Below are 16,112 nucleotides of genomic sequence, written 5' to 3'. Positions count from 1 at the left end.
GTTTGTAATTCTAGTTGTAGGTCTGCAAAACTGTAAAAATTTATATCAGTTCAAAAACAGTATTTTTGCGTTAAAAACATATCTTGAAATAGAAAAAGGTGGTATTGTATTATTTGAAATTAATAATGATAAAATAATAATGTTTAAGTTATTTTTACGAATTTTCCTTCTCTGTCTTGGGTTTTTGTTATGCAGTGAGTAATGTATATGTTGGATAAGTTAACATTTTAGTGAACTTTTTTTTAATTTATTTTCATTTTATCTGCTATAGGTGAAAAAATTAGTTCCTTTCCATTTTTAAATTTTCCACTGTTTCTTTCTTTCTTTCTTTTTTTTTTTTTTTTTTTTTTTATTCCCTAACATGCTTACTTACTAGATCATGCTGATACGTATGTAATAAAGTAGCTGCTAGTGCAGTTAACCACTCAAAAAAATTTAGTATTATAAAAAAGAAAAATATGTAATGGTTTTAATGAGTCCACCTAATGTAATTTCTTGAGTCTAGTTAGTAATTAGTTATAACAGTGGTGAAGAACTGAGTTTATTGCTTTTAAATTGCTTAGTCTGTTAATCAGTAAGAGATGGATTAAATTTGAAAGAAAAGTTAAACATCATATACTTTGTCAAACAGTAACACAGGGAAGATATGTATGTTTTATTTTGGGCAGTAGCTACACATTTGATTTAAATCTCTGAGTTTGTTGATTAAATTTAAAAAACAAATATCTTACAAGTTTTTTAATTAAAAATTCATTAAATTAACAAAAAACGTTTGATTTAAATGAAAACCTTTTTTCTAAATTTAGACTTTATAATACATATATTTGGATGGAGTTGACTACATGTATTCAAAATTTTGGTGGCTGTGGTGCGTCCGAATGTACATACATTCAGATTCTTTATTATTTAATAATAGAGAAGACAAGTCCTGGTTATTTTGTGTCATATGCTTGCCAAGAGCCTGAATAAATAGCCAGTCTGTCTTATATCTGGTTGACTACTTTTGCCATGATTATAGTTACTTTTCTATTTGGAGCCAGAGTGGAAAGGTTTTATCAATTTTTCAGCATCACCAATAACCAAGTATTGTAGAACTCTGCCAGCTTTATTTTTCCTTCACATGAACACATTTTATGTCCATTTGAAGACTGCCTATTCACTTATTTGGTTGTCAGATGAGAGGCAGAGAATATATATCTCCCTCATAAAGTTGTTCTAGTCAACAGCTATATTTTCTAAAGCTGAGTGGTTTCTTCCATCACTTAATCAAGGTCAGTTTCTCTGCCCACCAGTAAATAAACTGCTGTGCTGTTACAAAGAGCATTCTAACACAAATGAACTAGTTATCAGAGCATATACTTTCCTTTACTTGCAACTTTTTATGTTACATTCCAAATGCTTTATGTGATTGTATGTTTTTACACTATTCTTAACGTCCCTAAACTATTAAAATAATAGTAAAGTTATCAGGTTCAGTGTTCCGTCTTACTTTCTTTGGGAACATGTAAGGACCTGACTCGGAACAGAGAGCTTACTAAAGCTATGTTCAATAACTGTGGGAAGTAGACAGGATACACAAGAAGGGTATACAAAACCCTTTATTTTTCTCTCTTTACAATAATTTCCATACTTCGGAATACAAAGACCCACTACTTCTGGTCTAAACGTAAAAATATAAAAATAAAACTAAACTCTTAACTTTGAAATAATAAACGTGGAAGATTGGCCTTATATTAACAAGAAGCCGTATGTAGTACAGAGAACTGTGAACACTACAATACGTTTAAAGTTATCAAGAGGATTAAACCTCTGGCCTGGAAGGCAACCAGCAACTGAGTAAAACTTCTAAGGTAAGCGGCCTGCTTCGACTAACTCCTTCCTCTCTCTCGCTTGGCAAAAAGCCACAACTTAAGTACTTGGCGTTCACCAGACAAATTTTGCATAAATAAGTTAATGCTTTTAATTCTGGCCGGAAGTAGAAAATAAGAAGTGATAGTAAAGATTTAAAATAAAATAAACGTTAGTAAAACTTAAGATCCTTACATACTTCCCGCCAGAGTTAATTAATTTGAAACTGAGGTCTAAAACGACCTTGTTGAAAACTTTTAGCTCTAGAATCTAACGCGAGACCAATCTTTTACAAAGATTTCTCACTAGAAACTAGAAATTTAAAAAAAAAGAAAAAAAAAATTTGTTTTTACAATAGCAGCTCCAAGGACACGCAATTTTTCATCTGTACTGCATCTAAACAGGAGCTTTTATTCAAATCTGGTTCCTTCCAGAGATATGGAAGGAAAACTAGTTTAATGAAATGTTACGCAATGAAATGGCAAGTAACATGCATATTTATATTTCTCTTAACATTCTTATTTCATTCATGACTATTTTAATTATCTCTCCCCGTGCTCTCTGACATGTGTTGTAAAAGAACACCAAACACGAATGTGTTTATGTATACGTGTTCAACACTTCCTCCTACAATCAAAACACTAACGTGTTAAAATTCAACATACCAAGACCTCGTAACACACCTTAACTTCAACTCTAAACCCTGAGGTACTATTCTGAAAGTGGCTAACTCTGAAGTGTAGCGTCAGAGAGCCTAACTACATTCATTCAACCTTTAACACATATTCACCATGATTTGGTCTTTTTACAGTCACACGAATTAAAAAAATTTTTTTTAACATTACTTTCACTTTTACCATATCACGGTATTTCTTAGCATTTAAAATAACAGTTCACATTGTATATAAGAACATATTAACATGCCGTTAATTTTACGCATTTGAAAACATACATTAGTAGTACATTGTTAACTTCTATTCTTTTCAAAGCAAGTGCCAATTCTTTCTACATTGAAATACTGCATTTCAAAAAGTCTTTCAGACTAAAACTTCTTTCTTGCCAGAATGTTTTAAATAAAATTTATACAATAACTTTTACAATATTTAAGTATTTACATATTCCTATTATACATCAACTTTAGTTTTACATGCGAGTAATTGAAAAACATAATACCAAAATCGGTAACAACTCATTTCTCGCCCTTTTGGCGATAAAGGTAGACCTCGCATGAGGTAAATCTTCTTGAAATCTGCCACTTGCAGTAAGAATGAAAGATTAACTTAAGTTTGCAAAGTAACATAAAATTTTACTTATCTTTGTGATATTCGGACATTCTTTTCTGAGCTCAGTCCTGGAAGGTAGCGTAGATTCTCGTTTGATTTATCCTCCTTCGTGTGCGGGCTCGCCCTTCAGGGCCTTCCTCTAGAAGCTTTCTTTTTTCTCCAGTACGGTCACCCTTGAATACCTTCTTTTTCGCCTCTGCCTGTGGTCTTGGCCGTTTGATGGCAGCTGGTCTTGGCGGAACCGGGAAACTTCTTTCACGTTCCTGCTTGGACCTCGTTGCTGGCCGTTCAAATTTTCCTTGTAACTTTTCCTCCGCCGCTGGTGGCGCTTCCGCAGTTCGGCGACATTTGCTGCGGAGAGTCCTGTCGGAAGAGTAGATCTTCCGTTTTAGAGCCAGGTTATAGTTGCCGTCATTTCTCCTGGCTCTCTTTGCATACGTCGTCCTTCTCCCTTCTTCATTCTGGGGGTGTTCGTGAGCTCTCTTTTCTGGACGGTGGAACGGCTTCTTTTTCTTGTTACCTTCAATTTTCCCGCGGGGAAACTTTCTTTTCACTTGCTCCTGCCTCTTAATGGCTTGCCCTTGTACTTGTCGTTGTTCCACCTCTGGAGCTTGTGTCTGCCGTGCCGGATCCTGCAGAAGATCTGTAAATGTTTGCATTTTATTACGATCATAGTAGGGTTTGATTTGATCAATGTTTGCGGAGCAGGTTTCACCATTCCTGGCTTTTAACACTACTACAGCGTGAGTTATTTTTTCTATGACATATGGTCCTTCAAATCGTGGAAAAAATTTGGCAGTTTTATCTTCTGGTGCTGAAGAAAGTGAATGCTTAATTTTTAACACTTCATCCCCTACTTTATAAGTTACTCCCCGTCGTTTCAAGTCATAATACAGCTTTTGTTTTCTCTGTGCTACTTCAGTATTCTTTTTTGCTTCTTTAATTAGTTTTTCTATATCTATTAGTTTTTCCATTTTAAATTCTGGGGCTCTTTGTTGCACATAAAATAATTTATCTAACGGCGTTATAATCTTTCTGCCTAAAAATAACTCAGCAGGAGTTTTGCCCGTTGTATCATGTTTTGCGGTCCTAAGGGCGAAAGCAAATTCATTGACATAGTTATCCCAGCTTTTATGAAAATTGTTAACATAACTACGGATAATTTTCACTATATTTCTATTGACCTGTTCCGCTATATTTGATTGCGGCCGATACGGGACCATTTTTAAATGACGTATGCCCAGTTTTTGGCACATGTCTTCAAATACATTACTTACAAATTGAGGACCATTATCCGATATAACTTTTAGGGGCACCCCGTATTTTAAAATATATTTATTTAAAATAGAATCAGTAACTAATTTCGCGAAGGCTCGTTTTAAGGCAACAATTTCGGTCCACTTACTAAAATGATCAACCATAACAAGGAGATAGCGACTTTTATTTAACTGACTTTTTGGGAAAGGGCCCAATAAATCGATGCCAATTATTTCATTTGGAAATTCGGATTTAATACTATTTAGAAACCCGGCCGGGCGAAAATTAATATAATTAACTGCTTGACATGTTGGGCAGGACTGGACATACGCCCTTGTTAACTTTTGCAGTTCAGGAAAATAGACTGCCTCGCGTACGCGTTGGATAGTTTTTCGAATACCAGCATGAGAAGCTAAAGGCCTGTCATGGAGCTCCTGCAGGATATTTAATCTAAGACTAGCTGAGATAACAGGTCGAAATTCGTTGTTGGAATTCGTAGTTTTTGTATAAAATAATAGACCATCTATTAGTTCGTAATGGGCCGCCCTATTTTTTATCGCCACAATATCTTGGTGGCTAAAATTTTCAGGATCCTTTAAATACTCATAAATGCTTCCAAACTCAGGATCCTTACCCAGTTCGGTTATTACAGTTTCTCGGGAATTTATTGTACATGCTGTGAGCATTGCCACCTTTACAGTATTACCTTCTTCATCTATTTTAATTCTGGATAGGGCATCTGCTACAATATTTTCCTTTCCGGGGGTATGCTTGATTACCAGATTATATTCTTGTAGCTTGAGTGCCCATCTTATTAACCTTGGGGATAAGTTTTTCCCTGAGTACAATCTAGTTACCGCCGCATGATCAGAGTACACTGTTATTGGCGCGTTTTCAAAATAGACTCGGAACTTTTGCACTGCTAACAGAACTGCAAGTGTCTCTCTCTCGGTTGCGGAATAGTTTCTTTGTGTTTGATTTAAAGTTCGGCTAAAAAATGCCACGGGCTGCTGATTTTGCGAAAGTACCGCTCCTACCGCATAATCCGAAGCATCCGCTGAAATTTCTAAATTCTCATCCTTTTCAGGAAATTTCAACACAGGGGCTTGCGTTAATGCTTGTTTTAATTTTTCGAAAGCACTATTGGCTTCGGCCGTCCACGAGAATCTTGCCTTTTTCCTTTTTAATTTTAACAATGGTTCAGCAATAGCTGCAAAATCTTTTATAAAGGACCTATAATATGAACAAAGTCCTAGAAAAGAAGAGAGCTTCTTCGCCGTGTTTGGAGTCGGATACTTTTGTACAGCGATTATTTTTGATTCGTCTGTCTCGATTCCTTTCTGAGATATTTTGTAACCTAAATATTTTAATTCAGGGGCTGCAAATTTGCACTTTTCGACATTAACTTTTAGACCGGCCTCATTTAATAAAGAAAACACCTGTCTTAAATCCTGTACATGTTGGTCGAGATTATCACTAGTAATAATGATATCGTCTAAATAGATAAATGTGGCCTTTCCAAGAACAGGCCTTAGCACAATGTCCATACATCGCTGAAATGTTGCCGGTGCCCCTGAAAGGCCAAACGGCATACGCAGAAATGCATAAGTACCAGATGTGGTTATAAAAGCAGTCTTAAGCACGCCCTCCGGTCTAACCCCTATTTGAAAATAACCAGTCGTTAAGTCTAAAGTCGTCATATATTTGGTAGACGTTATGTTCCATAGAATTTCTTCAATAATAGGTAACGGATATACCGGATATTTAGTTATGGAGTTTAATTTAGGATAGTCAATCGCGAAACGCCACTTTTTTGGATGTGTTAATGGATAGTCATTGTTTTTCTTACATAAAACCACCGGGCTAGCATAACTACTTGAGATGGGCGTTATGATCTTTTTCCGTAACACATCTCTAATGTGCCATTCTATAATTTTTTCTTTATTCTTATCATACCGGTATGCTTTGTGGCGAACTGGCATTGAATCTGCGGTGTCGATACTATGGTTAGTAACTTGAGTAAATCCTGGAATATCACTAAATAACGAAGCAAATTCACTTACCACTTGTCGGATTCTTTGTTGCTCTTCCTTAGGTGGTTAAGGTTTAACATTGGCGGTTCCGTTTTTTCTTCTCGAACTGGTTTCATCGTCAGCTTAAGGGACGCTTCATTAAAATCCAGCGTTGCATCTGCCTCTGAAAGAAAATCTATTCCTAAGATAATATGTGCTTGCAGATTCTTTACTATAAAAAACATCACCTTTACTTGTTCGTCCTTGATACGAACGTATAGCGGTAATTTACCTATGCACTTGCATCTTTCTCCTTGCGCAGCTAACACTGTCGTATTATCCGAATTATATATGCGATATTTACGAAAATACTTCCTAAAAAAATCTTCTGCCACACAGGAACACTGCGCGCCTGTATCTAGGAATGCGGTGGCTGGGATGTTAACCAATACTTCAATCTTCGGAAGAGTCAAATTTTTCACCATTACTGTATTTAACTTGAAGGAAGAGGGGTTTTCTTGGCCTTCGGATTTCCGCACCCTCCCGTCAGCAGAAATCCGTTTTAGTTTAAATCTTTTTTTCTTTCCATGCTTTCCTTCTTTTTCCACTGGCCTTGAGACTTTTTTCCTGGATTGCTATTGAACTGTCGACGTTCGCCGGCTGTTTTTGAATGCTCGGGTTTCCTTGCCCACTGATTCGCTTTGCTTCCGTAGCCGTGTGCTTGAGTTTGCTGTAGTCTTGGCGCACCAAATTGGTTTCGCTGTTGATATTGGCGTCTTCTTTCAATGTCCGCCGTTCTTCTACTTTCAAACTGGATTGCTAGCTCAAATAACTTTTCCAGTGTAGTCGGATTTCTTAATTCAATAAAGTCTTACACTTGGGGCAGTAACCTCGGCAAAATCACTTGAATTATCTCAGGATCCGGACGGTTTCCATACAAGAGTTTGAAGACGTGAATTTTTCTTAAAATAAAGTTTGAGAGATTTTCGATTCTTTGCTGATATATACTGAAAAGTTCCGTTTCTAATTTCGCACGATCCCTTACAACAGGGAAGGCTTTTACTAGGGCAGTCTTGAAATTCTCGTAAGTATAGGTGGGACTTCCTGCTTGACCCAAGAGACTTCTGCCTATACATTTGAACCAATTAAGCGCTTGGCCCCTCAAAGCGCTGGTAGCTAAGGTAACTTTTTGAAACTCGTGCACGGGGTAGAGCATGAAGTGGTCATCCAATTTTTCCAAAAAACTGGTTACCGGTGAGTTTCCATTAAATGTTGCTTCTGGTTTCATCGAAGCGCGCATGGTCCGGACGATGTAACCAAATCCTTCCAGGGCGGCAGCTGGCATTTCTGGATTCTGAGCCGCTTCTGCAGGCAACACAGGTTCTTCTTGAAACTCGGCCATGGTTGGGCGCCACTATCAGGTTCAATGTTCCGTCTTACTTTCTTTGGGAACATGCAGGGACCTGACTCGGAACAGAGAGCTTACTAAAGCTATGTTCAATAACTGTGGGAAGTAGACAGGATACACAAGAAGGGTATACAAAACCCTTTATTTTTCTCTCTTTACAATAATTTCCATACTTCGGAATACAAAGACCCACTACTTCTGGTCTAAACGTAAAAATATAAAAATAAAACTAAACTCTTAACTTTGAAATAATAAACGTGGAAGATTGGCCTTATATTAACAGGAAGCCGTATGTAGTACAGAGAACTGTGAACACTACAATACGTTTAAAGTTATCAAGAGGATTAAACCTCTGGCCTGGAAGGCAACCAGCAACTGAGTAAAACTTCTAAGGTAAGCGGCCTGCTTCAACTAACTGCTTCCACTCTCTCGCTTGGCAAAAAGCCACAACTTAAATTAAAAACACTTAAAAACTTAAAAACTCGTACACAACTTAAAAACTCGTACTTGGCGTTCGCCAGACAAACTTTGCATAAATACGTTAACGCTTATAATTCTGGCCGGAAGTAGAAAATAAGAAGTGATAGTAAAGATTTAAAATAAAATAAACGTTAGTAAAACTTAAGATCCTTACAAAGTGTGTAGTCATATGAATAAAGATATAATCAGCTCTTCATAATTGATCAATGATGAATGCTGCAAAAGAAGCAGTTTGTGGCTCTAACACATGCTGCCATTTGAATGTTTAAAGAAACACTAAATTTGAAAACATTTATAACTTTAAAATAAGAAAAATTTTCAAGCTAAGTACAGTAATTCTTTCATATTTTGGCCGAGTCAATTTTCTTCTGTTAACTTATTGTAATGTTATAAAATCAGACTTTATTGCTTATATTATAAAATATTATCTAGTATAACCAGTCGCAGTCAATATACTCTTTTTATGTGTAGGATGCTGAACTGAACTATTTGAGAAAGAAGGCTGAATTAAGCATTTTACGGAGGAAAAAGAAGAAATATTTTCTTAAACTAATAGAATCGCAGTATGTTCTTTTTCTAGTTATCACATTCAAATCATAATGCACAACTTCTTGCACTGAACTGAGAGTTGATATTTTAATACAATTTGCACTGACAGAAAAATGTCATAATCAAGATTAAAATTTGTGGTTGACTGATTGGTTAATTACAGCTAAACCCTTAATTTGCTGAATAGGAGGAATATTTTAAAATTTTTGAACCATTTGTCTAATGGTGTGTAAGTTTTAAGTTATTTAATTTTACAAAACGAAATATTTTTTTCTTATAAAAATTATAATTAAAACATTTTTATTTCTTTTTAAATATTCTGTCATTTGCATTTTGTGATTTTATTGCAAAAAAAATTAAATTTTAATGTTTTTCTTTTAAACTTTAAAATATTTGACTCAAAATGAAATTACAAAAGTGAATTTATAGTGTTTAGAACACGTCTATTGCATGTGAAAGCAACAGTATGTGTTTTGGTCTTCAGTCATGCTTAGCTTAATATGCTGAACTAGAAGTGAATGGGGGCTAGATAATAATGTAAAAAAAAAAAAAAAAGTTGGTACTTTTCCATTTCGCTGGCGCAAATCTCGTCAAGCAGTCTTTATTGGTGACAACATACAGTATGTACATAAAAAATTTCAACAAATGTTAGTTCTAAGAATTTTTATTTTGAAGGCATATGCATTTTAATATCATTTAAAATTTTGTAAAAATCCAATAAATAAAGACAATAAATTTATAAAAAGACATTAGTTTAAGAATTTATTATGCTTTCATGGTTTAACAAGCTGATTCGCCGGTTCATATCACCTGAGCCCAAGTGATCTCATCTCACGTAAACTACGCTACAAAAGTCTAATTATCTACATTAATTCCAAGTTAAATCTTAATTTGGAATACAAGTTTAAATGCAAGAGTTATTTCAATTCGTACGAATAGCTTACTCAGAAATTATGTAAAACCACAGTGCTTTACTTCGCTAGTATATTCGCATTAGATTTGATGAATTTAACCCTTGACTTTGCGTTTTCTATATTTTCGCCTTCGGGTGAGCGGAGTGATTGCATTCTAATTGACTTAATTGCCGCGAATGGCCTTAGCGCATAAAATTGTGCTATCTGGTAAAAATTCTATATAATTGTATGTCAATATTGAAAGAACCAATCAATCTGATAAGAAATGGCTGCGACTTGTTTTGAAAATGAGGCATAAAAGGTTACCAGCGAGGATATTCCTTTTGGCATCAGTTGTACCATTATTGCGACTTTATCGGCTGCGCCGGCAAAACGGAAAAGTACCAAAAATTTATTTATTTAATATTATGGATATGAAAAGATTTTTTCATATATATATATTGTGATGGTATGTGTAATTTTTGTGAAAATTTAGTGTATGTGAATATACTATAGTCGTTAAAAATCGCATGTTATTTAATTGTGTTATTGTGCAAGGCCGGATCACATTCTGAGCTGCATTGGACTTTCTAAGGGGACTTTATAATCGAACTTTCTAATTTCTAATTCGATTTCCTTATTATTATAGATTGTTTGGTGCTTGACAACCTTCTGGAGCTGATCTGATATATGTTAGATCTTTCGAGGATAAGCAACAACACTGTATAAGGCTTAAAATCATACGAAATGAAATGAGCTGATATTGTCATATAGAAAATGTGGATTTTGTACGAAGATTTTTATAGATCTATTAGTACGAAGACTTTTATTATTAGATTGATTAGTTTTCCAGAGTTAGTTTTCATGTTACATGTTTGCTAATCAAAACAGTAGAATTGTTAGTTCTTCTGCATTGTTTTATGATTAGTTCCAGATTAATGCAGTACAAAGTTCAAAATCTAAACATCCAGTATCCTGAATGATCTAATATCCGGACAACCAGCCAAAAAAAATAAAATTACAACCTTTACAAAGCCTAGGAATAAATATTATAAATAAAAAGACGTAGGTGTGCTGTAAATGTGATTTTTTCCTAAACTAACAGATTTCAGCATGTCGCTTTTAAACACCTGCTGGCTAGGGAGTCGGACCGGTGTCAACAACAATGCATTGATTAAAGTTGTATTGATCAACAGGATCACACTTTCAGTCCTTGAATGGTTGTGGGTGGAGGGCCAATGCTACTCATTTTGCCACCCTGTACAAATTCTGTGGGCCTTTTGCCTTTCTTAAATAATGAAAATTATGCCGTCTTTAATTTTTGCTACTTGATACTACTCTAAATTCTAAATTTTCTGGCATCCATTGTGGTCACAGAAGTTGAACCAATCCCTGCGCCGTCTCTGTAGGACATTTTTCTATTTAACCTAAGCAATAAATGAAGCTCTAATGTCATGTCTATTAGATGTAAACTAATGACAGGAAATTTTCGAAATTCGCAATCACCGAAGTCCCCCGACGATGCCGGATCTCAAACTTTGTTTTGTATGTTTAAAACTAATTAGAAGCTTTTTTAATATGTACTGAACTATTTTAATTGTCTTTTTATATTTTTTATTGCTGTTGTATATTTAGCTTATTATTATTATTAAAACGCAAAGGTAATAAAATTTCTGAATATTTTAACTGTTTTTTCATTTAATTTTAATTATTATCAAGTGAAGTAATAATTGATGTTATATTAATTTTATAATTCCTTGAAATACTTCTTTTGATCGCCATACATTTGATATCTTTACATTTCCACATTTGTAGTAACTCACTAAACATGATAATTAATAATTCAAATTACAGATTATTATTTATACTTATTAATTTTTATTGAATTTGCTAAATATCTTATATGTGTTTGTTGGATAATTTTAAGGTTAACTTTCACTAGTAAGTAGTGGTCATGATGCTTTGACTCTTCAGTGAATTTCAGTTAGAGATGAATCAGGAGAGAATGTTACTGCTTTTTTGTTTTTGCCAAATGCTGGCCACATGAAAGATAAAACAATATTATAATAAGTGTATAATAAAAGAAAAAAATTAATGTACATCAGCAGTTTGTGATTAATTTATGATGGCAGATTAAATGCACTTCTTTAAGACACTCCTAACAAAATATGGGATCATTTCTATCACAACAGACAGTTGTAAATGTTATGTTTGGAGGAGTTCTTGTGGCAGACAAGTCAGTACTTTAATTTGCAGTTCTTATTTTTTCATTTTTCTTTTTACAGAAGATTAATCGTGTACTGGGAAGGAAAGATTCATCTAGCTGAAGAAACAAGAAAAATTCTTAAGTCTGATGCTCATCTTGATGAATTATTTAACTTAAAAAGTGAGATACGGCGCTTACATGTAAGTAACATTTTATAGTCAAAATTTTTTCTAGGGTAATTTAATAGAAGAGTTATAGGGTTCTAACTATGAAATATCAAGACCCTAAGAGACAAGTAAGTCATTGTTTCATCTAAAATATAGTGACAAAAGTATGGAGAAGGTTTTAAATAACCTATTTTTTAATCTTAAACTTAAACTGAAGATACAACTTGTGCTTTCTATCAAATCATTACCGCTTGTGAGTATTTAAAGTAACATAAGTTGGAATTTCCCTTTAAAAGTAATGTTATCGGAGAACTACACGAGTTGATGTACTTAAGCTGGCTCAACATTTGTAATGGCATGTTTTTAATGTTGGCTAGCAAAATGACAAAAGGTGGAATAATCACTGGCAGAGCTAGATTTAAATGATAGACAGTAACAGAGCTGGATACAGAGATAGGATGTAAACTGCAGGCAAGGATGCCAAAAGTTTAAACTGAAATATTCAAAACACTTGACATAAATACTCAATCAACTAATTCACATTCTGGTAAGGACCAAGGAAGAAAAGAGTTATAGTAAAGATTTATGTCATAGTAATTGGTTAATTAACTTCAAATACTCTACATTGTAAGAATTATGATATGGTTTATCTAAAAGGAAATTATTTAAACTTAAAATCATAAAGAATAAAAAAACTTTAATAAGTGAAAGGAAAACAAAAGCTGATGAACATTCCATAGTAAATGCAAAAAATTTTTGTTTGCATCTGCATCTGAAATACTATGTGAACCAGAAGATAATCATCATGAACTGTGCATTGAAATTGAATTAATTTAAAGTGCAGCTGGAATTTGTTCCTTTTGTTTAAAATAATGTTTTTTTCCTTTCAAATTTATGTTTGTTAAATTTCCTTTTTATGTACAGTTATAATATTATTATGAATTTTATATTTTTCAAATAATTTTAGTGGAATTATATGTAAAATTACAGTCTCTCTTGTATACAGTGCCGGATTTTTGCCTAGGCCTACAAGGCCCCGATGGCGGAATCTTTACATAAGCTCAAAAGCCTGTCTTGCATTATCAAAAAGCTTTATTGAAAATAATATTATAATAAATATTTTTACTACATTTTGCCAAAACAGGGCGCTTATAATATAACTTAAGCCCTGCGCGCAGCAAAGCTAGAATTAGGCCTCTTCGTTTCCCCTCTCTTTTGTAAGCCGTGTTCTGTGCCAACTGTCAAGCTTCAAACATTGCGCAGAAAGTAAATTTCGTTCCATTGCGTAGTGTGCGCGTACGCGAGCTCCGCCTACTTAGGACCGTAATTTTTTACTTCCTCCACTCGAGTTTACCCTTCTGTCTCTAGTCTTCTTGTGTCGATGGTTGAGATACGGTCGTTCATCTCGCTCGCAGCTCGTATGCAACACGACAATGGACGAGCGGTTCCTATTGTTTAATAACTCTCTCCTTTTATATTCGTTATAGAAATTACCGATGTCGCGATGTCTGACTTCAATAAAAACGAAGCGGGTTTGAGTAAAGAAAACGAAATCGAGAAAAATTCGAAAAAGAAAAAGAGCTTCTTTGTAATGTTCTTAAATTAAACACATTTTTCGTCTCGTCTACGTCTAGACCTAGTTCTGGCTCTAGTGGTACTAGTGCATTAGCTAGTAGCAGTTTGCAGTGATGCTGCTGATGACCGTCAACAGGCAACTCCAAAAAACGTCTCTGACTGCAGCGAGCTACCTGAAAACATTATTTCTAAAAACCTCGTAACAGTTAAAAAGAAACTATTCTTTAGAAAATCCTGAATCTAATTCATCTTTAAGTGACAATCCCGCTGACTGTATGCTAGATGAAATTACATTGGGGTACCTTGTTCAAAATGACGTGGAACAAAATATTGATGCCGACTTTTCTTCTTCAAGGTGTCATTACGCAGATAAAACCAGGTATCTGTCGCTGTCACCTTTTAGCCGAACATTAAGCAATGGTGAAACACGATCTCGACCTTGGCTCATATTTTCGAAGAGCAAGTGTACACTGTTTTGCGCCCCTTGTAAGATGTTCGGGAAATCGAGGTCACTAGCTAATGAAGGGTACAATGACTGGAAAAACGCAGTTCAAAGAATGAAAGAACGTGAGAATTCGGACAAAAACAGGTCAGCACTTGCTACCCTATTAGCTAAGAAGAATGCTGGCAGTAGAGTTGAGAAGAGTCTTGTTCTTCAAACGGAAGAAGAAATACTGGCATGAGGTTTAGAGGTGCATTGTGGCTGTTGTGAGGTCACTTTCTGCGCGTGGATTTCCATTTAGAGGTTCCAACGAGAGATTTGAATCAAAAAACAGTGGGAACTATGTTATGACCTTAGAACTTTTGGCTGAGTTCGATCTTTTTCTGGACTTACACATAAAATGCCACGGTAACAAAGGAATTGGCACAACATCATTCATATCTTTTGTCCAAAATATGCGATGAAATGATAAATATCATGGCAGAAAAGATAATAAATGCAATCGTGACTGAGATAAAACATGGCAAATATTTTTCTATCTGTGTGAACTCTGCTCTGGACATTTCTCATGCAAATCAACTTTCTTTCATAGTGAGATATGTCTATAAAGACAGATGTCCTGTCGAACGATTTCTGAAATTCATTCCAAATTGTGGCCATAAAATGCAACACCTGGCTAAAGTCATCCTAGAGACATTAAAAAATCATGACTTGGATATCACCAATTGCCTGAGGCAGTCTTACGACAATGCTAGCAATATGTCTGGTGTATATTCTGGTCTTCAAGCGAGAATAAAACAAGTGAACCCTCTGATAGATTTCATTCTTTGTTCGGTTCACTCATTGAATCTTGTTGAATCCTGCACGGCCGAGTCTTTTCAAGCTGTTGTATCTTTCTTCGGTATTTTACAGTCATTGTATATTTTTTTTCGGCATCAACACACAGATGGAAATTTTACTGCCAAAACTGAAGTCGAATTCAACAGTCGTGAAGCATCTTTTTCAGACATAGTCTACTCGAGCTGATGCCTGCTGAAGTCTATGTTCCTCCTGGGATGAGATCATAGCAACTCTTCAGATAATTGCCAATGATGCAAATGAAAAACCATCTATGCGGTCTGAGGCTTCAGATCTTCTGAATTCATTAGACACGATGGAAACTTGCTTTTTGTCACTTCTCTGGAATGACATTTTGGAAAGATTCAACAAAGTAAGCAAATCTCTCCAATCTGTTAACATCGACCTGGGTATGATCGTTGAACTGTATTAGCCTTTAGTAACATAGTGTTACGAAATGTACAGGCGTGGTGAGATAGCTTCCCAGCAAAGCAGTTTTAGGGTTGTCATAAAATGGCAAGGGAAGTCAAGGTTGCCACATTTTGCGACAAATTTGGCGATATGCCATACACGGATGGAGAACCTTCTGGATAGTTTGTTAGTATCGAGTATGTGCCTCGTCAAGAGGGCGAGTGTGTGCGCCTGTGAGAGTGCGAGTGCGAGATAGTTAGTATCGAGTGTGTGCCTCGTCTAGCGAGCTGATAGTCAGTCATTGAGCGAGTGTCTTAAAGTCTAGCGCCGAGTTGGTCGTCGAGTTCATCAAGAGAGTCTTTTAGTGCATCATCGAGAGAGCGTGTTGAGCTCCAGGAACGACCAAGCAGTGTCGGGAACTGTACTTCGGAAAGCAGAGTCGAGTGCTTTGCAGGAAGCTGTCTCCACCGTTATTGCCTGACAGTGTGAAGGCTGTGTCGCTGATTGTTCCAGCGTGTTTAAATAGATCTTCGACTACTGTGAAAGTGTTTTGGAGCTGTCCTGATTAATATTGATAAATAAATTGTGTTTCGATACGACCCCATTACATCTGCAGTCTGATGGTATGGTGGAGAGGTTTAACCGTACAATCCTGAACCACCTATCGCTCATGGTTTCCCAAAACCAAGAAGATTGGGATTGCAAGCTGCCCCTGCTTGCTTACCGTAGTGCCGTCCATGAAAG

The 16,112-nt window shown here is 35.5% G+C and overlaps 1 protein-coding gene across 1 annotated transcript in view; it reads left to right on the top strand.

The window, feature by feature from the left end:
* Nucleotides 1-16,112, top strand: part of l(2)41Ab (lethal (2) 41Ab) — a 76,854-nt gene that overhangs the window by 47,143 nt on the left and 13,599 nt on the right. Inside the window, exons 14-15 of the mRNA XM_085821880.1 lie at nt 8,760-8,851; nt 12,016-12,136. Coding sequence (XP_085678006.1) covers nt 8,760-8,851; nt 12,016-12,136 — 213 coding nt within the window. The remainder of the gene's footprint in view (nt 1-8,759; nt 8,852-12,015; nt 12,137-16,112) is intronic.

This window comes from Stegodyphus dumicola, chromosome 8 (genome assembly GCF_044657685.1).
Source record: "Stegodyphus dumicola isolate Sdum_Otavi_A_Nest chromosome 8, ASM4465768v1".
NCBI classification, from domain to species: Eukaryota; Metazoa; Arthropoda; class Arachnida; order Araneae; family Eresidae; genus Stegodyphus; species Stegodyphus dumicola.
Note: the sequence above shows the minus strand (reverse complement) of the source record. Positions and strands in the feature narration are given on the sequence as shown.